A 23,935-nucleotide genomic window follows, 5' to 3' on the forward strand; every position below is an offset into this window, starting at 1 on the left:
CATACACTCACCCAAATAGAAGAGGATAAAAGTGGAGACTTCCAGTGTGTCTGACATGATATTTGTTCATCTATCCTCTGCAGTTTGTAAGTTCAAGGCTCACAAGAGATGTGCTGTTCGCTCCACCAACAACTGCAAGTGGACCACGCTAGCCTCCATAGGAAATGACATCATTGAGGATGAGGATGGGGTACGAGCCGAGGCTTACTCACGAGTTGCATTTGGTTTTGTTTTCATGCAAATTATTTTGCCTGATGTGCATACCTTTGGTTTGATGTCTTTAGAGCAGAAGGGCTTCATTTGATATGCTTTGTTTATTTATTTTTCCCTCCAGGTGTCCATGCCCCACCAGTGGCTGGAAGGCAATCTGCCCGTCAGCGCCAAATGTGTGGTGTGTGATAAGAACTGTGGCAGCGTGAGGCGACTGCAGGACTGGCGCTGCCTCTGGTGCAAGGCTATCGTAAGTGTGGATTGAGTTTAGCCTCCATCCCATCAAAAACTGTCACGCTGAATCAATATTAGTGTTTATCTGGGGCATTGCTTTTAGCTGAGAGTTATTTCCAGCCTTTCTTATTTGAACTTCTGTCATTCGAATGCGTCGATGCCCACGGAAATGGAGTCATAGCAGGGGTGCACTGGGAAAAGTGTGCGATGCAAACAGACTCAAAGCAGCTCCATCCAATAATGGAGGTAATTCGGGAAGTGATGTTGTCAGCAAAATAAAAGTGCATCATTTGTCACATTTAAATATGAACGCAGGGTTTTCATTAAGCACGATACACGTCTCGTTATCTGGAACCGTGTGAGCGGCTCCGTACAGAACAGAGAGATCAAATTCAGATAAATTCATAAGATTCAATTATCCCTTTATTTGTTTGTCTGCCCTTGGGACATGTTGACTCATGCGCAGGAAATTGTGATTCTCCACATGAGACGCTCCTCCCACTTCTCTGGAAAAAACAACCAAGAGCTTTTTATTGTCCTTGACTTCCCGCTCTCACCTCCTCCGAAGACTCAAGGTCTGAGAAGTTCAGCAGAGTCATCAGACTAATGGGACGGCACATAGATTGGCAGCAGAGATCCCCGAGGGGAGGAGGAATAGGAAGGAAAGTTAAAATGAGAAATGGAACAGGGGCTGATAAATTCCTGTCAGCTGCAGGGCTGCTGAAACTGACCCGACGCTTCGACCGCCTCAAGCACGATGTGGAGAATCATTTTTTGTGTGCGCTGGAGTATTAATAATATTTAGGAGGGCATTGACAGGCTGGTTATAATCCCGCAAAGAAAGTGGCACAAGGACCAACAGCACTTGGTGCATCTTAACATAAAATTAAAGTCCTTCAAATTCTGCATAAAATACGTAGACGTTTTAGTTAATTTTTCATGCTTTTAAATTCATTTAAACCATTATTTTGTAATGTTTCCACATATAAAATGGATAAAATAATCTTGCCTAATAGAAAAGAATATGTAAAAGTTTTACAGAGAGATGCCCCTGAAATCCGTGGAGCATTTTATTGCCTTTCAGCCCATTGTTCTGGTTTTACAGCCAGAAACGTTTCGTTTTTTTATTGCAGTAGCTGTGATGTACTAGACCCGACTGTACAAGTGAGAAATATTGACATCGTAGTAGAACAATCTACTACGATGTCCCCACACAAGTGATTTCTGTTTCTTTGCCCATGGGGTTGTTTTGGTTTTTCTTTTCGTCAGTTCCTTTGGCTGCTGTTTTTCTTTCAAGAGTCTAGTCCAAACAAACAAGGAAAACAGAAAGCAGTGGAACAAACAGGAAGACTAATCAAATTTGATGGCAGTGGCTGGGAATATAAATGCTAAATCCCACAGGCCTGCAGACGAGTCGGCGATGGGCTCGTACACAAACACAGTAAGATGTGCAACAGAAATCAGAAATGGAGACCGTTTGCCTTCGAAGTTGCTTTCTTTGAAATGTGCAACCAGCATAACTTTTACTTTGAAAGTGAACCTTCTTCACTTCACTTCTTCAAATTTAACTACCAGTGGACTAGTAGTTAGCAAGTATTTGCAGGCAAACATGAAAAACTACAACCGTGTGGCACCTTCTTTGCAACCGATTTCAACTAGTAAGACGCAGAAACCTCCATGAACCACCAGCCAGTCGGGGAATAAGCCAGCCAGTTTCCCTAGCAACTGAGTGTTGTACCACGTCCAACTGTTAAGCGAAGCACGTATGACATCCCATGAGAAACCTCAGTAGGACAGAAAGTCTTTTCCAGTCACAGCTATCTCCATCTGCTGGCCTTCAGAGAAAATACAGGTTTAAGGCGCTTTCTGACCTGAGAGCTGCGTCCATACCGTCTGTCCCCAAGTGGCAAAGAAAGTATGAAACTGCAGCTCTAATATTAACTAGAGTAAAACCAGAGTGTGCATATATATAGTTTTAATATAGTTCTTCCACATGTTTTAATGTGAAATACAGTTCCCATTACTTAAGTGCAACAGTACAATTAGGCAGGAGACTCTGTAAACAGATTGATTGATTTAGCTCTTTTCCACTCTACTAGTGCACTCAAAGCGTTTTATGTGCCTTAATCATGCATTCATACAAGCACTACACTTACTAACTAACATTGGAAGGAGACCTTGGGGTTCAGTATCCTCCCCAATGATCGAACCTCCAACCTTCAGTCAGTAGATGAGATGAGTTGGGAGTTGATTTGGGATAACTGGGAAATTACTGAAGTGAGCATCGGGCTGCTGAGTGCATTTTTACCCATGTGGTTTGCACTATAACCACTTACCCTCACATTATGGATTAGTGTCATTTCACCCAGTGTACACCAAAAGACCAGCCCAAGCATCGCGCTGGAAAGCCTGAAACAGCCGCTCTTTACTTAATAAGGAGTACACAGGCGCCTGTCTTTTATTATGTTTGCGCTCTACTGTAGTGGGTTTTGAAACACTGATGTAGTCAAACAGAAAAGTCCAGTGGAAGCATTCAAACACACAGAGAGATGTAGCTTTACTCTATCCTCTTGTTCCATTTAGCAAGAGCGGCATTGTGTTTTTTGAGCGTTCAGGCCAAACGGGCACACATAATGCGAAGTCTGATCCTCGGTATACAAAGACACACGCGCATACACAGGCTCGCACACTCAAATGAATCACAGTGGCATTTGTAAAGGTTACAGAACTGGCATTTTGGTGGGTTTCAGAGGGATGTAATGACCTTTCTGCTTCTACTGAAATATAGAATTACTGGAGACCACTGACTCTGTATGTGTGTGTGCATGTGCGTTCACAGGTCCATAACAGCTGTAAGGAACAAATGGGGAAGGTGTGTCCCTTGGGCCAATGTCGAGTGTCCATCATCCCTCCAACTGCACTTAACAGCATCGACTCAGACGGTGAGACACCTCTTACTCCCACCCACATGGACACACAGTATTACTTTTACAGTAGGTTTTAAAGTTCAGTCATGTAATGAAATTGTGACTTAGCCTGACTTGGCTTTTTCTACTGACACTGACAATTTGTAATTCCAAGTTACTAACCCTTATCCCTGGAATTTGTGCATCTATCATCAGCAGTTTACAGTTTGAACACGGTCCCAGTGGCGTTTGAACTCCACGCTGTGAGCTATACAAACATTTCTGCTCGTTTACAGGCTTCTGGAAGGCCACCTCGGCGTCCTGCTCCAGCCCTCTTTTGGTCTTGGTCAACTCTAAAAGCGGGGACAACCAGGGGGTCAAGTTCCTCCGCAAGTTCAAGCAGCTTCTGAACCCAGCGCAGGTCTTTGACTTGATGAACGGAGGGCCAGAGCTCGGGTATTTAAGAGCTTTTTCTTTCTGAGTCCTTGTAATATCTACGGGTCGTTCTCCAGTAGAACATTTAATAAGTGTTGCTCTCTGTAAACACCTGCCTCTCGTTCTCTCCTCCTCAGCCTGCGCCTCTTCCAGAAGTTTGTGACATTTCGTATTCTTGTGTGCGGAGGAGATGGCAGCGTGGGCTGGGTGCTCTCAGAGCTGGATAAACTCAACCTCCATAAACAGGTGAGAACAACGAGGAGGAGGAGGAGTGGATGTTGCCGATGATGTAACGCCGATGGGTAGGAGAAAGCAGCGAGATACCTGTTGTTGTGTTAATCTTGATGCTGGCGAAAGGTGCTTTCAGAAGAAACACCAACAATAAGCCAAGTTTACATACTTGAGTCTATAATCGAAGTCTAATATAACATTGATCCTGACTGGAGAGGGAGTGGTTCATGGTAGAGAGAAGGGCAACACAGCCTCCTTAGCTGAACTAATTCATTCATTTTATTAAATTAATTTCACATAAATTGATGTTGTGGCAGATTAACATGGCTTTTATGTTAAATTAATACTAATTTTATATAAAGTGCCACGTCTAATCAGTTTTGTTCCAGGCTAAATGAATAAGATTAACCGCTTAAGTCAGCATCAGCTTTAAGATGTTAGATGAACAAATCAAGGAGTCAGAATTTTTGTAACCTCAGCATGATTTTTATAGATTTGTTGATCATTTAACATTGCAGTTGAAACAAACCTCTCAGAGAAGTTAACTACAGACAGTTTATTACCGGCGCTAAATGAGCATCACTTTTCTGTCTGCTGCTGTCAGGCCAACGGGTGTGGTTAGAAGTTTATATCCACTCATCCTGGGAATGAATGTCATGGTGATTTTTAATTATTTTAAAATATAAGACAAATATACACATGCCCAGTGCCCTCTGGAGACAGCAGCACTGCAGCCACGGTGGTGCCAAGCATGGTGATGGTAGCATCGTGCTCTGGGGCTGTTTCACTATCAGTGCTCTTGGTACGTTGCACAAAGTGGATGTAATAAAGAAGGCAGAGGACTACCCCCAAATTCGTCAAAGTCATGTCAGATCAGCAGCTAGGCAGTTTAAGCTAAAACAAATCAAAGACATGTAGCCAAATGTTATTGGGCGTCTAAGTATATTTTTAAGCACAGGAAAGGGTGAGGATGTCCCAGAAGACAGATGTAGTGCAAAACTAAGCCATTGCAGTGAGCTTTGTCGTAGTCATCAGTTTGTTTGCTTTTTATTGTTCTGTACTTTGCATCAGTTTCTCGTTTCTCCACGTGTCTGTAGTGTCAGCTGGGCGTGCTGCCTCTGGGCACAGGTAACGACCTGGCTCGCGTTCTGGGCTGGGGCGGCCTCTGCGACGATGACGCTCAGCTCCTACAGATCCTGGAGAAGCTGGAGAGAGCCACCACCAAAATGCTGGATCGGTAAGACCAGAGGGAGTGAGGGTGGAAACTTTGGTTTCAGCTGGGTTGGCTCCTGTAAAAGTCCTCTGAATTTAAAGGTCCAGACTGAAGTGCTTTTAGCTGTTACTGCTAGTGCACTGTAAGTGCAGTTTAATTTATTTGTTTGGGTTGTGAGACGAGAGATGTTCACGGTGTTTTCTTGAAATAACTTGCTGGAGGAGGATGTCCCAGATGAACGAATTAATGAAAAACAGATCTGGTCCTGTTAGGTTTTTATATTTCGCTTCATTAGGTTCATTGAAGGGCTGCAGACAGCAGCAGGTGATACTAAAAGTAATAAAAAGAATTAAATAAAAGTACTACAGGCTATTCATTTCTGTCTGCACTCCTGAGAAAGATTTATAAAATTAAAAATTAAAACTTTTAATGCCACAGAGTTCAGCCAGCGACGGGCACAAAATGAAACGGACTGAGTGCACAGACAAATTCATACAGAGCCCCTGAGCTTCACAGAATGTTGGAAACCACCTTTTCATATTTGCCATAAATGGTGCCGATTAAAACCAGAAAATGAGCCGCAGCGAGCTTTTTTTCTCCCCGTGTGCCATCATGTGAATCCAACACAGCCTTCCTTAGCCTCAGTGATTTTAAACAATCCAACAGTGACCTCTTAAATGTCCGCTTCTACTTGCACCTTATTTTTAAGATTTTGACTCATAGCACAATTAACCACAGAGTAGGTCATCATTTTTGTCAGATAATTAGATTAAAAGTTTTCCAGAAGGGTCCAACGCCACACTGCCTAGAGGTCCAGTGGCTCCAATTATCTAACGTGACATCCAGCAGACAGCTAGTGGCTGCCTGTGCTGGCACAGCTGTTACTTAATGATGTCTGTAAACATGTTTATTTCTGCTGCAGATTTGGGCATTTTAACGTGGGAGTCTGTGACTTTTCAGCCTCGAGTGGAATTGCAGTTTTTAGCACTTCCTTGTGAGGCTCACTTGTCGCTCAGAGGTGCTGCCACGACCAAAAAACTGAATACGTGATCGGAAAACTGGAATATCAAGCACAGAGTGTGGCGTTTAAGCTCAGGAAAAATTGGATTTGGATTTTAAAATCTGCAAAATAATAAGGAAGTAAAGAGTTATAATGAATGATTTGAACAAAGTAAAATATTTGTAATAGAAGGAGTAAGGGCCACGACATGGATAAACTTTAATAAAGAGCAAATATATTAAACTTTACTAAAGTAAACGAACTAGACCAGGAAAGTTAAACTCATTTCACATTGTGGGCCACATACAAACTACTTTGATCTTAAGTGGGCCGAACCAGTAAAACCTAAAACTTTTAATGGCTGTGCCCAACACTACGTCTTGGTTGTTTACATGAGAAAGAAATGCTGCTGTAGTAAATGAAAGAAGTCTGTCAACAAGGCTCTTTCGGCTTAAGTTGTAAGAAATAAATGTGTAAAAGGACAGAAAGATCGGTAGCATGTCATTGGACAGTAATTATAAATAACAAGGTTTTTTATTAACTCACAGAAACCATTCGATTTCTATTTATCTAATTAAACCACTGTACCCATCAGAAATTTTTACAGTAGATAATAAAAAAAACAGTTACTTAATTACATTGGTTTAGTATTAATAACCATGGGGGAGGTTCTTATCTGTAGAAGTTATGAAAATACAGATAAAACTCAAAGTTATTCACTCCTCCACATTTTCCAAACTCGTCCAGTGGGCCAGATGGGAGTCCTTTTGGGGACCGATTCTGGGCCCTGGACCTTATGTTTGATGTGTGATTCTGGAGAAATCGTGGGGGGTTGCTGCTACTGCCGGACTCAGTCTGTAGGTTGATGCTAAAGAGCTGGAGGTAAACAGGTTGGCTTCAAACGCTGAAGGGAGAGAGCAGTTTCATACTTGTTGTAAAAAGTTAAAACAAAGCTAAATAGAAGGCTTTTATAAGTCACAGTGAGAGTAACCCTCATGTTTGATTTGGCAGATTTATTTATTTATATTTTATGTATCTTCATTTTTTTACATTATAGAGCCACCATCAAAACCTCTTTGTAGCTTTCATTGAATACTCAGTCTTTTATTTTGAAAATTAGACACCGTTTTTGTGAACTCAATAACTTCCTGGAATTAAATGAGGCTTTTATGTTTAAAAAAAATTCACAGATTTTTAAAGCGCACATGTATTCAATTGAGAAAAACAAAGGCTTTTATTTTGAAAATCTGACACACACCTATGACCTGCTGTTAAAAACTGTCAGGCTCCAGGAATGTCGTGAGTTGACTCTATTGACCCTATCCTATCTACGCTGTTTTCCAATGGCGTTGGGACTATAAAGAACCAATCACAGTGCGTGGTGCCAGCATTTGGACACTCCCTTTATTGTCACTTAAAATAACCTGAAGCTTATCTTAGTGATGGAGCATACTCTACATACCTGGCTGTAAATGTAACTGTTCAGGTTGGCCTTCTTCCTGGTTCTTCATGCGGGCGATGATGCAAACGGGAGATAAAATGCCTTACATGCTTCACCCATGAGTTTGGGGTATGTTTTCTTTAACTGTTAATCATCTACCCCAACCGGTCACGGCAGATGGCTGCTTCTTCCAATTTTGTCTTTTGGTTTTCATTCAAGTAAACAAACTATTCTGGAGTAAAAGGACAGTGTAGGCTTTACCACACGCTGCGAGTTGTGACGTCTTTTGGGGTGAAATTAAATGATAACGTAAACTTTTTTATAGGCAGCAGAGGTCAAACTTCTCTTTGAACTCACCTTGAACTGCAGGTCATTTCTTCATTGACCTGCTGTTTGAACAGGATAAGGAGGCTGTTGCGTCTTATCTCTGTGTGATTATCTGATAACGGTTTTCTTTTTTTTTTTATCACTCTGTGTTCCTTAGATGGAGCGTGATGACATACGAGGTGCCCACCACCAATAAACAGACGCCGATAGTGAAGGAAGAGGACTGCCTCGATTCTCCTCTACAGGTAAATCACCCCGCACGGCTCCTTTTTTTTTGTTTTTGTTTTTAAAAAAAGAGGCTGTCTGTCTCTTGACAGATGGTGACCGTAAATGGCTGAGCTTCCAAGCTCTCTGAAATTATTTTGGAAAACATCCGCTGAGAATCAATTGAGCCTGGCAGCTGCAACCAAAGCAATCAGACTCAAACCACGGGGAGCGGCGGTGATATCGACAAAGGGCAGCTCTGTGTTTTCAATTCAAGCTGAGCGCTGCCTCTCAAATGCCAGATATGCAGTAGATGGTGGTTAACGTGCTAAAATCATCTTCACTCACATAAATTAATCCTCTTTACTAAATGATTTTGCCATTGCAGTAAAATTCCAAAGAAACTGGAGTTTTTTGAGTGATAAATGGGGATTGACTAACTCCACCCTTACCTCTTCTATAGGAATTCAGAGGGTAAGTAGGGTGAGAGCTGCTCATCAGTAGCTCTTGATTACCTGCTCAGAGTGCAATGCTCAGAGAAACGGCGAAAACCCCACAAAAGCTTCATCTAAGACTTTGGCCCACCAAAGACTCCAGTCTGGCCTACTGGGACAGCTTTTGAAAACACAAAGGAGGGAATAAATTTTGTAACTTTACAGCTTATTAGGGTTGAGCCCAAGCTCAAAGTGGGCTGTATGTGGCCCACGATGTAAAATGAGTTCAACGTTACTGCTCTCCAGGCCTCAGTTAAGTCGCGAAGGTCCAGTCAAAGTCCAGAGCTCAAGTTGATGAAACATTAGAGCTGTGCATAAACAAATGAATGAACTGAAACACGGTCGTAAAGAAGAGTGAGGTGCAATTCCTCCATAGCAGTAAACGTTTACTTCACATCATTGAGGCTAAAGGTAGCTCTGCGGGCTCTTGAATCATCAGGTGCACCTCTTCACAGGAGTGTACATGCCCGCTCTGCAGAAGGATTTGTTGCACAAACTGCAAACCTGGACTGACGTTTTCTTAAACGCAGATGAATTTAGTTGAATTTCCTGTGAATGGATGAGTAATACGAGCGGGTAATTCATGCCTTGTCACGTCAAACATGACCTGTGAAAAGAAGTCGCACAGGTTTATGTGGCACTTGTGACAAGAGATACCGTACTAATCATGCATTTAAGAAAATGTACCATTTGAAAAAACATATTCAGGCTTGCCGTTTGCGCACAGAGATTGACGGTGTTAGGAAATGTGGATGAGACAGTCAAAGCTTTCACAAATTAGATTATTTTGCAATTGCTCCACAGTTTGTAGATGTAGTTATTTTGCAAAGTGGTGAACCTCTGCCCATACCTCATCTCTGAGAAACTCACCAAATAATGTTCCTGACCTGTTGCTAGTTGCAAAATCTTTGGCCAAAATAAAACTGAAATTAATTTAATCTTAGCTACATTAAATCTGATAATTAATTCTATCTAAGATAATAATGTTAATCATCTTTAGGGGACTGAGTTTGGGTTCCATATTGCCCAAAAGTGGATGATTTTGCTGCTTCAGTTCTCAAAAAAAGATCTTAAAATAAAAGATCTGAGTAGGCTTATGCTAGTAGTCAGTGGTTACAGCCTCTATTAAAAAGAAAAACAATAAATGTCATCTTAGGTCCTTTAAACTCACATAATTAGTGCCAATACCAGTAAATTAATATTTCCAGATGAAAGAGAAAAATATCTTGTGGCACTTCATTAACCAGAGCGTTTGATTAAACTACAGATCAAGTTTCTTTGGTTTCTCTGTTAACTTGAAACCTTCCTCTCTTCTTCTCAGGTTCACATCACTCAGTATGCAGACTCCGTGGCCTCCCACCTCGCCAAGATCCTGGACTCGGACAAACACAGTGATGTCATTTCCTCTGCCAAGTACGTGCCACGAATGCTTCCAAACTCAGAAATGAGACAAGAGGGGAGGAAAGTAGTAGATGGGAGGGTAAAGGATAATAATGATGGGTGAATGAAGCCTGGGAGAGGGGCTGACGATGAGACGGGGATGTCGAGTGATTGTCTTGGTATTTTTTAAATGTGTGTATATGCTTTGCTCTCATCTTGAGGTCACACATACACTTGAGAGTGCGAGCGTGTCTGAGTGAACGAGACAGATGAATCAGTGTTTAGGGGTCATCCTAAGTGCATTAGTACATTAGTCGTCTCCCTTTGGGGAACGGTGCAGCAGGACTCGTCTCCATTTCTCTGCATGCGTTTCTTTTAAAACAATGCTTATTTTAGTTCAGACCTGCAGCACATTTACAACACCCCGGGGACTTTCAGGACACGTTCACAGCAGATTTTCCATGAAATATAACAATAATAACTTCTTTTTAAAAAACTTTAAAGCAGCAAACAGAATTTTAACAGGATTTGATGTGTGAACAGAATTCAAGCACGAAATGACATTAAAATAATATTTATGGAGTTCAGCTGGGTGCTGTTCTCACCCTGAGTTTACTATCAGTGAAAACTCATAGACGAGTCTGGTGGAGCTCCTGCACAGGGCCGGGACTTAATGGAAGAAATGGGATGTCACTCTGCCAGCGAAGCCATTAGAGGAGTAAGTAATGTAAGCCTGCCGTCACACTCTAATGGAGCCCTCTAAACATTAACAATGATCTCCCACTAACATGCCAGGGACAGTAGAGACAAATAAGTGTGCTAGATTTACGAGAAAGTTCGAGAGAGTTCTGGGATTTGGCACACAAAAATCTAAAACCTCACCTGGTTTACAGTTAAGCTAGTCTCTCCTTCAGGATCATCCCCTGATGCACCTCTGGACTTCTTTCATTGTGGATTTGATTTTTAAATCTCTCCCTTGAAGTCTGTTACCGGAATATATGTTAGCTGTGCCTCAGTGATGCTGGCTGCAACGCATTTAAATTGCGAATCCAGCAGGTTGGGCCTGAAATGCAACATTTTGGGCTCTTTTAAACTAATATCTCATATCTAGAGACCCCAGTTCTGTCAGTTTCTTTCACTTATCCAATTCAGGGTCGCAGGGACTCTGGAGCCTATCCCTGTGACAGTCGGGGTACGCCCTGGACAGGTCCTCAGTCGATCATAGAGCTAACACAGAGAGACAGACAGCCATCCGTTACGCAAACGTCCAGTTTAGATTTGCCAGTTAACCCTGTGGGCTGTGGGAGGAGCTCAGAATACCCGGACAGAACCGATACAGCCACGGGGAGAACATGCAAACTCCTCAAGGTGCTAGGTGGTGGATTCAAACCAAGGACCTTCTTGCTCCGGGGTGACAGCAAGTGATCATCCTCCACACAAATTTGGATCAGTTTGAAACAGAAGTTGATTTTTGCTTTTGGACGTCCAAGGTGTGCAGGGAAGATTCAGTTCAGTTATTTATATAGCACCAAATCACACCAGCAGTGGTCTCATAGTGTTTGATATCGTTAGGTAGAGACCCTACAGTATGCAGAGAAAATCCTAACAATCAAACTAGAGCTGGGCGATAGAACGATAACGATATGTATCGCGATATAACTTTTACTCGATAGAGAAATTAAGCTATCGCGATAGACCTCGCCGCTCTTGTCCTCTTAAAATAAAAAAAAAAGTTCAGCCAATCCAAACTAAGTAGCGCAGAGCCGAACCAATCACAGCCGCAGCGTCACGTCGCGTGACTTGTTACGTACAGCACAAGTGCCAAGCCGCACGTGTGTTTGTTTGGGAAGCAGCCAGCGGGTAATGGAGCCAGCGCGTAATGGAGGAAATGAGTGTGCCGACTAGAAAAATCAACCGAGCGTGACCGAAGAGAAAACAGATAATGGTTCCAATGCCGGAGAGATTGTCGAACGGAAGAGCCATAGAAGTTCCGTAGTGTGAAGGTATTTCAGCTATTTCAAGTCTGACAAAAAACAGAGTAGCGTGCACTGTAAATTGTGCCGAAAGCAAGTCTGGAAATACAATAAACTGGTGCATGCGTCACACTGCGCCACGTTATTGTTTCGGTGAAATGAATTTCTACAATACTGTTACTGTTCTACTCTCTGCAGTGTTTAAATGCTTACACATACACACAGTTACTGTCCCTCCACACATACGACTCGGTTCTGCTTCTATGCCCCAGCTTTGTTTACTTTTTCCCACCGAGGCTTCTAGACTTCTGATTGGCCAACATTTCTGCACGGTTAGGAATCTAGCGCCACCTGCTGCTTTGGCATGTTCATAGCAGCGTTTTCCTTCATTTCTGCCTTTATGTGTGGACGGGATTATTTTTTAAAACGAAAACGGAAAATCTCCGTTTTCAAAAATACCCGTGTATGTGTGGACGTAGCCTCAGTCTCTGACTGGAAGCGCTAATTCGTCATTCGGCTTTTGTCAGACTAAAGTAACTGTTAAAACTGTTTGAAAAGCTAAGCTATACAACAAGGAGAGATTGAGAATTTCCTTTTAGTTCTCAGTTTATTTGATATTGACAAAGGTTAGTCAGTTTTGTCTGTTCTTCTGTAAAACAAACTAAGATTTATTTTTAGAATTAATATTTTGTTTCTAAGTGGAATTGACAATTTAGTCTGTTTCGTTTGTTCTATTTTGAAACTTAAACGCTTTAGTGGCTGCCTTTTGTGTAGTTTGCAATATTTGCCTTTATTTATCTGAAAAAGTCTCATGTTCCTTAAGTACATCTACCCTGTTGAACTTATTATGGGAAATAAATATTTAAATAAAAACAAGCTGCTGATTATTTCACATTTTACTTGTGAGCAACGGCACATTTAAATCTTACAAATATAGTTATTTGGCTTATATCGTGATAGATATCGTTATCGCCTGAAATGAAAAAAAAACATATCGTGATATGAAAAAATCTCATATCGCCCAGCTCTAAATCAAACCATCCTCTTTGAACAAGCACTTGGCAACAGTGGGAAGGAAAAACTCCCTTTTAACAGGAAGAAACAGGAACTTCCCTTTCAAGAAATTTACTAAATTTAAACATAATGAAGTTTTTGGACCTTTTTTTAATCACACATCAGATAGTGGCTGTTTTATAGAAACATATGATATACATAGAGATATATGTTAGGGGGACTAAAAGTACTATGATATGTGTATTAAGTGAACCGCTACACTATAAAAGTACTATGAGAAGAAAGTTTACAAAAGCATAATCTATGGAGTAACTGTATCTGACTAATCTGAACAGTAGAAACCAGTCTGTCCACCTGGCAAACATCTTGTAAGAGCCTCTGGGCGTTCTGCTTAAAAGCAGTTACACCTTAAAAAGAGCTTCCAGATAAAGTTGTATCTTCTATCCTTTAGTGACATCTTTACCGTTATTAGCGCGTCACCTGCAGCTGCTGAGCCATTGCACGTGATTGATTGTAGCACCGGTGAAGCTGAATAGATATTCATCAGCACTACAAGCTTTACCTTTCAAAGATGACGCTTAAATTCATTAAAAAGGTGCGATGAGACGTGTAATTTCCACACATCTAATATAGAAGTAAAATAAATAGTCTGGGCAGCACTGGAGGACATAAACTGCGTGTTTCTGTAGAAGGCGAGAGGCGATCATTTTTCAGCATCCAATATTTGCTAAAAAGCACGACGAGGACTGTGAGAATTTGGAGAGGCCTCCCTGCTGAGTCATGCAGCGGCAATGTAACAGCTGTGAGTAAATAGTGACTGTGTGGAGGCGACGTAGCTGACAGGCAGGTAGGTGGCAATAAAACAAGAGTGTGTGTGTGTGTGTGTGTAATCTTCAGTAACTGCACAGTGACTCACACAATCTGAAACCTGTTAGCCGTATAATTAGTTTCACTCTCTGTGTTAATCACGTTAACCTTCACCTTCACGCCCCCCCCCCTTTCAGATTTCTGTGTGGGACGGTGAATGATTTTGTGGCGGAGGTGGGGAAGGCGTACGAGAGAGCCACAGAGAACAAGGAGGAGGCAGATGCCATGGCAAAGAAGGTAAATGGGTTTTGTGTGCGGCCGTGTGGGTTATGTAAGAGCTTGTATAACAGTAACTAGTGGGCAAGTGTAGGTGTGCGTGTGTATAATTGAGAGTGTGAAATATAGTTGAAGGTTCAGTGTTATCACTCCCTGCTTTAGTGTTCTGCGCCTTTGGCGGTTCATGTTTTCTTCTTGCTGAATTATTTGACTCTTCATTAGAATAAATGGAGACACTGAAGCTGGAAGTCTGAATGCAAGATTAAAAACTGAGTCAAAGTCACTCCTCGTTGTCTGCACAAAACACTAACCCACTCATGCTTTGATCATTTTCATGCTGCTTCTCGTTTATTTGGGACTTAATAGGATACAACGACGGGATAACATCTAAATTCAGAAATTTCAGGTCTTGCTGTGTCTGATCTAGTGTTACGCACTCAAAAGTCTAACAGGGTTGGATGCACTTGCTGTTTTTTTTGTTATTTTACCCCCAGTTTTCACATCATTTTAGGGCGACTCAGGTGGTAGAGTGAGTTTTCTACCAATTCAGGGGTCAATCCCCAGCTCCTCCTGCAGCGTGCCAAAGCATCCTTGGGCAAGATCCTAGTCCGTAAATGAGTCCTTACCTTAATCATGTTTAATGTCTAGCAGGTGTATTACTCACTTCAGATATAAAGGCTTAGAGAGCGGTCAGTGACCGTCTGATGCATTCCCAGTTAGCAAACGGTTGCTAGAGGTTGTTCACAGTTGCTAGGTGAAATCAGGTGCAAACAGGGTGCTGCACCAAAAAGCTGCTTTGGTCGTAGTTTGCTGCAAACGCTCACCACAACTCACCAAATGCTGGTTGCACGCAGTTTTCTTTTGCATCCAGTCTGTTGTCCTGATGGTGGACAAGTTAACGCCACATAGATGACGATCACGTGACTACAACCCCTGAATACAACATTTCCGCTCGAGTCTCTGCATAGAAAATCACTTCGAGACGTAAAAGATTCTAAAAAACTAAGAAAAATCTTTTAAGCTTCCACCCTCTGACTTACCCGCCTTTTTCCAAATACTGCGAAGCAGCGTTGATGCCTCGCAAGTCTCCAAATAAAAGTCCCACGAGCACCAAATCAGAGCGAGTATTGCTTTCACGCTGGTTTGAGGTGTTGCTGCAGCCTCACAGAGTGACGATTTCAGAGTGATGCGTACTGCATGTCCAAATTTACACCGCACTCGTGTAATTTTGAAGTGAGAAAGAAAGCAATGCGGATAATGGAAATCTCCCTCTCTGTTCCTCTCTCAGTGTGCGCTGCTCAACGAGAAGCTCGATTCCCTCGTCAAGGCCTTAAGTGAGGAAGCTGAAGCCCAGGTAATGACAACAAGTGTGACAACTGTGCAAACACACCAACATTTCCACACTGACAATGACATAACACAACCAGTTATACTGAACCCAGATCATGTTTACAGTTCCCACAGAGTACTTAGTTTAATAACGTGCATGTGGGTTCCTGTAGGTTTTGACTCACTTATGTAACCTCCCATCCACCGCTGTTCCTTCACTACTTTGATTTTATTCTTACTTCTATCCTTACGCTTTATAAATGCTTCTTTTTTTAAATGTCTCTGCTCCCTTCTGTCCTTGAACAACCATCATTTGAATCTGTATAATGTTAAAAGTTCAGTAGTAGTGAGTAGAAACATTCCTGTAGTTTAACTAATTGGTGTGTGTCATCTGGCTTCATGGACAGATAAAGTTGGGTGTCATCTGCAGTGCTAGGCCTTCTGATGATGCTGCCTAAGAGAAGCATGTATAATCTGTAATGTATAATGTAAACAGAATTGGTCCTAGCACTGAACCCTGTGGAACTCCATAATTAACCTCAGCGTGTGAAGAGGACTCTCCATGAACACATTGGAGTGTGTTAGATAGATATGATACAAACCACTGAAGTGCAGTATCTGTAATACCTACAGCATGTTCTGATGTATGTATTTAAATATTGTGGTCAGCAGTATCCAATGTAGCACTCAGATCTTGTGGAACAAACACAGAGATGAGTCCACTACTAGAGGCCACAAGAAGATTATTTGTAACCTTGAACAGAAGTTTTTTTTCTACAATAAATAACATTTTTATTACAGCTGCCTTCATCTCAAAAGTGAACCATACTTTTAATTTTTATTGCTTCATGAAAGTGCTTAGACTGAAAAACAGCCTAATATTTATGATTGATTGCTTCATAATTATGCATGATAATGTCGTCTCCCCCTAATTATAGCCTCTCCCTTCCCAGTCAGTCGTCTTGAACTGACGATTGCGCAGTAGACGAATTACTAAAACAAACAAAGCAGTATTTGTACTGCAAATAATAAACACATACAGTATCTAGGAATTCAAACTAAACAGAAAATAAGGATTGCAATGATAAACTAAGGACTGTCTGAAACATGAGGTCAAGTATAAAAGAAAAAGGTGGCTTTGCACACATTTTAAGTTTCCTCATGGGAGCTCAAGAGCAAAACATCATCCAGCTTTCTGTGCCTCTGCACCCTGTGGAGCCTTTTATCCAGAGATTGATGTCATTGCTTTAGAAGAAACAGCCCAGCCCTCAAAATGTCAGCATGATTTAAACTTTCTGCTCAGTAAAAGGGGAAGTGCATTGAATTTTTACCTTTGATTCAAAGTTCTGCGTGTAGCCGCAGTTCTGTCGTTAAAGGATGATAACTGCTGCCTCTCGCTGATGTTGCGCCGCTGTAGAGGGCTGCGAAGCAGGGATCGTAAAAAATTATGAATGAGAAGACGTTTTCAGGTTGAACACTGCTGCTTTGGTGATATTGTGATGCTGGGCTCCCGCTGCTCGTAAAATGTAACAGATTGATGGGAGAAGTCGGATAATATCAGGAATCCCACAAAAGAAGCCATCAAACAGCAGCATCCCAGGGCCTATTTCACAGGTTTTATAGGTTTTTACTTGTACTTTCATCCAGGTGGTGCCGGCGGGTACGGTGCCGAGCCAGGAGAGCGGTGGCTCGAGCCACGATGAAAGTGGCAGTGAGCCGGGATCGGAGGACAAAACGTACCGGTCCAAAGAGCAGCTGATGCTTAGGGCGAACAGTCTGAAGAAGGCGCTCAGGCAGATCATCGAGCAGGCCGAGAAAGGTAGGCCGCTGTTCTTCTCTCGTCATTTAGCGCACAACATCAGGGCTGGCTTATTTTGTAAAATACAAGCATGCTGCGTGCAGTTCACCGGTTGTCTATCATCATGTCAGTGGTTGACGAGCAGAACCGGCACACACAGGTCCAAAGGATGTCGTCTTCATCCTCCATCAAAAGAGAAAACAGCGAGGAGCTGAAGGACGCCGAGCCACGTAAGTTTGATCACAGCAGGGATACGCGCCACGCCAAAGTGCTCTTAGTTCACGCATTAGCAAATTAAAGAGTCAAAGCAGTGGACAGAGTGATTTCTCTTTAAAGCTTTGGAGGTTCCTCACTCCTTAAAAAAAGCCACCAGTTTCAATCTAAAGGCGCTTCTCCTATTACCGCTGTTCTATCCAGGTCAAGGAAGTTTGAGTCCCACCTCTCCCATCGTCCTGGAGAAGCCAGAGAGCCTCAACACTGTCACCTTCAGCGAGGACTCTGTGTAAGCGCACACATGAGTACACACACACACACACACACACACTCACACAAAATCAGGTATTAATAAACCGTCTGCATGCTTCATAATTACAGACAGTGCTCAGAGAAGTGTGTGATGAACAACTACTTCGGCATCGGCCTGGATGCCAAAATCTCCCTCGAGTTCAACAACAAAAGAGACGAGCACCCGAAAAAATGCAGGTAAAAAACCCCAACAAACACACAGACGCACAAACCTGATTATAAAGGGCCAACGGGGCAAAATGACGTGTAAGCACAATCCTCAAACAGTCAATTTATTTCAATGTCAAGTCAATAAAAATAAGCTTTCTAGCTTTTTTTCTAAATTGTGTGTCACCATAAATACACATCCATCAGGGTCAGTCACATCAAATCTGTGGGGTTCAACCTTACACGCAATCTTGTCACTGCACTCTTTGTAAATGCCCACAGTAATCCCAGTTCATTACGCTACATGTGACCTACTAGTCCGTGACATTCTCAGTCATGCCAGTAAATAAAGGTGCATATCAGAAAGAAACGTCCGATCAAGATGACAAAGTTCCCCCAGTAATGACCACCTAAGGCTAGCAGCAGAAGAATTTCTGCTTAAATTGCTTCAGTTTTAGATTTTATGGTGTTTTTTAGTTGCACTTTGTTAAGCAACACATCAGTTTATCATATTGTGCTCAGGCCTGACTGGTTTGCTTTTCCCTCTGCAGTAGTCGCACCAAGAACATGATGTGGTACGGAGTCCTGGGGACCAAAGAGCTGGTCCAGAAGACGTACAAGAACCTAGAGCAGAGAGTTCAGCTGGAGGTAAAAAGCAGGCGTACATGAACACACACCCAACGGTTTTCTTTAGGGAAACAAATGTCTGTCAGCTGATTTCTGCAAACCTGCTGAGTTTTCCTCGTCTTGAAGCATCTCCTCTCCTCTGTCCACAGTGTGACGGGGTTCCCATGTCTCTGCCGAGTCTGCAGGGCTTGGCTGTCCTCAACATCCCCAGCTATGCAGGCGGTATCAACTTCTGGGGAGGCACCAAAGAGGACAATGTGAGTGTTGTCCAACCGGGCCTTCAGAAGCATTCTCAGTAAAAAGAAAAGACAAGAAAATAAATCAGAATTTTTACTTTACATTTCAAATTCATCTAAATTTGAATCTGACGGTGTTTGATTTTTATCGCTTGCACCTCCAGAACTTTGGAGCTCCGTCTTTTGATGATAAGAAGCTGGAGGTGGTGGCGGTGTTCGGCAGCATGCAGATGGCCGTGTCCAGAGTCATAAACCTGCAGCACCATCGCATTGCACAGGTAACACAGACACATATAACGCTTACCTCTACATGTCTGACAGAGCCTTTTTAAAACCTCTTCCCTACATCAGCATCTTAGTTTGGCCTTCAAAAGGACACACTGAGCAAGTTAAACCACTGGTAAGGTTGGCTGAGAAGGTGAAAGTCCACAAGATTTCAGGACCTGCAAACACTGCACATCAGCTCTTATCAGAGGTTGAGCTTTAATAACAGGAAGCAACTCAAAACAAACTGGAATCAAATCCCGTCACTTTCTGCACCAATAAAAGACAAATATCAGATGCAAATATTTAATTTCCACTCTGAACCAACAGCTCCTTACTGTATATAAATAAAAACTCTCCACAGTCATCTACATATGAAGGATAATAAAGGAGGCCGTGGAGTAATTATAATATTTATATGGAGTCAGAGTGTTTACATGAATGTGCAACATGAATAATCTAAAATGTATATTCAGATCAAAATAGTCTTTGAATAAGCTACACACCGAAGATATTTTCATACACTGGCATTTATTTTAAATAAGAGCGTCCCAGTGCACCAATAGTTCAATAACTGGAGGAGGATCACAGCCCAAACTCTCCCCCTGTGGTTGTACGCACATAAAGGCGAGCTTTCCTTTTCCTCTCGCTGTTGTCATCCTCTTTCAAAGGCATCCGTGGGATCTGCCAGGTGCCCACCGTCCCCAAAACCAGCTTGTTGCTTGTTTTCACTCACTCTGGTCATGGCCCCTCCCTGAACCTGGTTCTGCTGGTTTCTTCCTGTTAAAAGGGAGTTTTTCCTTCCCACTTTCGCTAAGTGCTTCCTCTTAATTGTTGCAGGATCTTTACCCTACAGTTTAAAGCACCTTGAGGTGATTCATTTTGATTTGGCACTACATAAATAAAATTGAACGATCAACAGATGTTTTTCACGGGGATTTAAAGCCCTTGGCACTTCAACGTAGTAGGCCTGGTATTATTTCCACTGTGCTGTTATCATGAATTATTTTGGCTGGGTAATCCTGCTAATTTAATTACAACTAATGACAAGGATCTTTTTGTGGCTGGTGAGCTTTCTTGGTTAGTACAAATTATCAGGCCTTGGTGATTTGGAAAATCAGAAGTTGTTTGTTCTGAGCTTTGAGGGCTGTCAAGAGGTATAAAATCCAACTGTGCAAGAAGAGCCCCAACCCTTAAACTTGCTGTTTTTTTTCACATGAATTGCTCAGTGTTCATCAGTAGAGGGCAGAGGAGGTCAGTTTAAGGGGTTAGCTGATAAAAAGCACTCAAACCCCCGCATCTGACAGCTGCTGTTTTCTGCTCTGCCGCTTCTCAGTGCCGCCAGGTGAAGATCACCATCCTGGGGGAGGAGGGGGTTCCTGTGCAGGTGGACGGAGAGGCCTGGATCCAGCCGCCCGGCATCGTCAAGATCATCCACAAGAACCGCGCTCAGATGCTCACGAGAGACCGGGTGAGCGCTGAAGCACACATAAAAAACCTGCACCTGACACTTTGCATACCCATGTCTGCGGCATGCATGTTAAAACCAGCAGTGGCTGGAGATACTCCCTTTTCCTTTCATAAATATTGCAGCTGGACACTCAGCGCTCTGCCCGTGTTGTTGAGTCTTTCTATTTTGGGATTTCTTAAATCACATCCATACCCACTGTTTGTTCTCCCTTCATGCTGCTCAAACCTCTGAGAGCTCTCTTGAGCCAAGCACATTTGGGCAGTTTGTTTCCATGGTTTCCCCTCCTTAAGCACCACAGAGTTGGCTCGCTGGTTTTATCCTCCCTAAATGCGGCTTTATTCAGTGAAATAGTGACAGTTATGTGTCGGGTAAAGCTTTTCCCTGCTGGTTGCCTGCTCGAGGCACGATTATTGGCGAGTTTTTAAATTAAATTCATAATGAAACACTTTTCTTCCTTTGCTCCTTCATGAGATTAAAAAGATGTCTTTGCTGTTGTGTATTAGTCTTAGACGTGAAATGAAATGCACCCTGACATTTATTTCTACAAACCGCACAGTGACTGACAGGGGAACTCCTTCAAAGCAGACATCGGGTGGCTCTTGGATTTGTTTGAAATGGGCTTCTCTTTCAAAGATGGCTCAGCAGCACTAGCTTGGCTGAACATTGATCTCTTTACAACCAGGCGTTTGAGAGCACGCTGAAGTCGTGGGAGGACAAGAGGAAGATCGACAGCTACCGCGCCAGCAGGCCCCGCCTTAACTCCCAGCAGTCCATGGAGTACCTGACCGAGGAGGAGTGCGCCCAGGTTCAGCAGCTAGGCATCGTGGCCGACACGCTGATCAACAAGTAGGCACCGCTTCAGATTTTCTTCTCGTCTCAGCTGTCCTACAGTTTATTAGTGCGTGCTGACGCCACACAGTGGTTTTAAAAGCTGGATGCTGTTTTGTGGTCAGAAGAAAATGTTAAAAATACAAAAATTTAGCACTAAAACTGAAAAACACATCTCCTCTCTTCTTTACATCGAAGGTGGGGGAACTCCAGGCCTCGAGGGCCGGTGTCCTTGATCCAAAACAGCTGATTTAAATGGCTAAATGACCTCTTGAAGTTCTCCAGAGGCCTGGTAATGAACTAATCATTTGATTCAGGTGTGTTGACCCGGGTGAGATGTAAAACCTGCAGGACACCGGCCCTCGAGTTCCCCATGCCCGCTCTACATTATTTTAAAATATATCATTCAAACATTGCAAACAGCTCAGTCTAACTGAGCCGCATCCGTCTGTGTGTGGAGACCATAAAGGGGTAATTTCCTCATCCCACCGCAATTAACTGGCTTATTTGCAAACTTGCGTTGAGCTTGTCTCCGTTGCACTGATGAGCTGTTTTATTTATCTTTTTCACATTTGCAAACAAGTAGTGTCCCCCTGCAGCTCCTTCGTCCTGTCTCAGTTTGCCCTGTTTATGATGATGTCTTCGGTTATGTTTCAAAACTGCCGTACTTTCAGGATGATAAATATTTTAATTACATTTGTAAACTTTCCTCAGATGTGGAGAAACGTTCGTAAAGGGAATTTCAATTCAAGAGAGATGTGTTACAAATAATTTAAGCGCACAGTAGAAGATGCTCCGGTTATATTTGAGAAAGAGGCAATACAATAATAGACAATAAAAGAAAGTAAATTCAGAGGCGGGTACGTATCAACAGGCTACAGCGGCCATAATTGTGCTTTTCTGGGGGGTTTTTCTCACCATTTCCTGCTTTGTGCCCGCTCAGAATCCGCGAGGCGGCCAAGACACACAAGCTGGTGGAGCAGGAGTTGGCTCACGCAGTCAACGCCACTGCCCTGGTGCTCACAGAGGCCAAACTGTCCAGCCCCGAGGTAAGACACCGAGGCGGAGAGCAGATAGGAGTTTATTGATGGCACAAAATGACCAGATTTTCAGAAAAATGCTCAGATTTCATGTCAATTTAAAGGCTGTTAAATTTGCAGCCTGTTAACCTGAACTCCATCAGTGATGTCACCTCGAGGACGACGTATGTCTTCAAAACAGTCACTTTTGAATTTATTTTTTTTTCTCAGTGTCTGAGTCGCAGCACTGCAGTGGAAATTGTTAACAGCAGTAAAGTCCTCCAGGCTGAGACCAGGATGCTGCTCGATGGAAAACTACTGGTACGCCTCAGCCGTTCATCCCTCTCGTCTCTCCGTTCTTTGTTTCCCTCCTTGTTTGCGTTCGGCCCTTCATTTCCTCTGAAGCCATTCAGATATTCCATCTCATATTTCAGCTTCTGCTGTTCAACATGTTTGTTCAGTTTGTGTTCGCTGTAGCTTTAAGGAAATCTCACAGTTTAACGCAGTGAGCCTTTGTGCAGACGAGCAGATAAAATGAGAACTCTGCATATGACTACTGTATACTGAGTGTTAGTCGCTACTGGACGATCAATCTCACTGTGTAGGTAACCCTCTAGCAAATCTTCTGCCCTGTCATGAGTCAGTCAGGCGTATAGTTCATTCCCATTGGTAGTCAGGAGGCTGCGTTCACACTGGAAGCAGTTTGCTCCTTGAAGCAGATTGCTTGTCACTTTCGAGTAATCGCGACTTCCAATATATTTATTAACAGATCATATTTCATATATCCTTCACTCTCACTGGAAGTTGCTTCAGGCACTTACCTGGTTATCTGAGGTCCCGCTCACGTCCCATCATGGTGGTTGTTTCGTTCGTAATCAGCATTTCATTCAGTTTCGGTAGTTTCTGGTCACCACATCGCTGCAAATCACTTCCAGTGTGGATGTGGCTTTAAAGTTGACATTAGTTTAACTGCTTGTTAATTTATTTGCCTTATTTTGCTCGGCACTGATACAAGTTACCTTTTTTTTCATTGCTCTTCCTGTGTGTACACCCGATAAGAAATAAAGACTAGAGCATGGCTCAACAAAGACCAGAAGGAACAACTCCCTTTGGAGAAAACATGCTCTGGCACCTTCAATAAACAGTTCCCGTAAATAACTAGTTTCAGTGTCAGCAGTAATGATGAGACATCTTCCTGATGGCCTTCTAGGCAGAGTTGAAAGGAAAAAGCTTAATTTGACTTTGGCCAATAAATGGAAAAGGAAACTGTGGGGAAAGAACACAAACACTGGACGGAGGAAGATTAGAAACCAGCCTTACAGACCCATTAATCTAAAGTTTGAGGAGTTGTGGTCAAAACAGAACAGAGATTCGGAACAAATAGGTGCTGGAGGAGCTCAACAATAACTTTAAAGCATGGTGAAGAAATCCAATAGTTTGGTTGCAGAGGGGGGGGAAGGTTTGTGTAAGAGAAACTATTGTTGAAACAAGGGAGGATATTGCTCCATTTTTCAACACGAGCCATACCCTGTGGCGATGCCAGTTT

The 23,935-nt window shown here is 42.7% G+C and overlaps 1 protein-coding gene across 4 annotated transcripts in view; it reads left to right on the top strand.

Annotated features, from left to right (window-relative positions):
* The window catches only part of LOC146579753 (diacylglycerol kinase delta), a 99,352-nt gene that overhangs the window by 68,801 nt on the left and 6,616 nt on the right, over nucleotides 1–23,935 (top strand). For 3 of the 4 annotated variants that reach the window (XM_085264636.1, XM_085264644.1, XM_085264661.1), the window contains 21 exons: nucleotides 84–190; nucleotides 335–460; nucleotides 3,284–3,386; nucleotides 3,647–3,806; nucleotides 3,923–4,031; nucleotides 5,114–5,253; nucleotides 8,155–8,242; nucleotides 10,017–10,108; nucleotides 14,067–14,166; nucleotides 15,434–15,499; nucleotides 17,122–17,293; nucleotides 17,377–17,502; nucleotides 17,690–17,774; nucleotides 17,867–17,974; nucleotides 18,496–18,592; nucleotides 18,721–18,828; nucleotides 18,972–19,085; nucleotides 20,408–20,542; nucleotides 21,225–21,388; nucleotides 22,314–22,419; nucleotides 22,621–22,710. In XM_085264636.1, coding sequence (XP_085120762.1) covers nucleotides 84–190; nucleotides 335–460; nucleotides 3,284–3,386; nucleotides 3,647–3,806; nucleotides 3,923–4,031; nucleotides 5,114–5,253; nucleotides 8,155–8,242; nucleotides 10,017–10,108; nucleotides 14,067–14,166; nucleotides 15,434–15,499; nucleotides 17,122–17,293; nucleotides 17,377–17,502; nucleotides 17,690–17,774; nucleotides 17,867–17,974; nucleotides 18,496–18,592; nucleotides 18,721–18,828; nucleotides 18,972–19,085; nucleotides 20,408–20,542; nucleotides 21,225–21,388; nucleotides 22,314–22,419; nucleotides 22,621–22,710 — 2,396 coding nt within the window. The remainder of the gene's footprint in view (nucleotides 1–83; nucleotides 191–334; nucleotides 461–3,283; nucleotides 3,387–3,646; nucleotides 3,807–3,922; nucleotides 4,032–5,113; nucleotides 5,254–8,154; nucleotides 8,243–10,016; nucleotides 10,109–14,066; nucleotides 14,167–15,433; nucleotides 15,500–17,121; nucleotides 17,294–17,376; nucleotides 17,503–17,689; nucleotides 17,775–17,866; nucleotides 17,975–18,495; nucleotides 18,593–18,720; nucleotides 18,829–18,971; nucleotides 19,086–20,407; nucleotides 20,543–21,224; nucleotides 21,389–22,313; nucleotides 22,420–22,620; nucleotides 22,711–23,935) is intronic. The other variant, XM_085264651.1, reaches the window with a different exon arrangement.

Source organism: Mchenga conophoros, linkage group LG3, assembly GCF_057382185.1.
Source record: "Mchenga conophoros isolate Kocher_MC1m ecotype Shallow Benthic linkage group LG3, M_conophoros_male_GT1.1, whole genome shotgun sequence".
Taxonomy (NCBI): Eukaryota; Metazoa; Chordata; class Actinopteri; order Cichliformes; family Cichlidae; genus Mchenga; species Mchenga conophoros.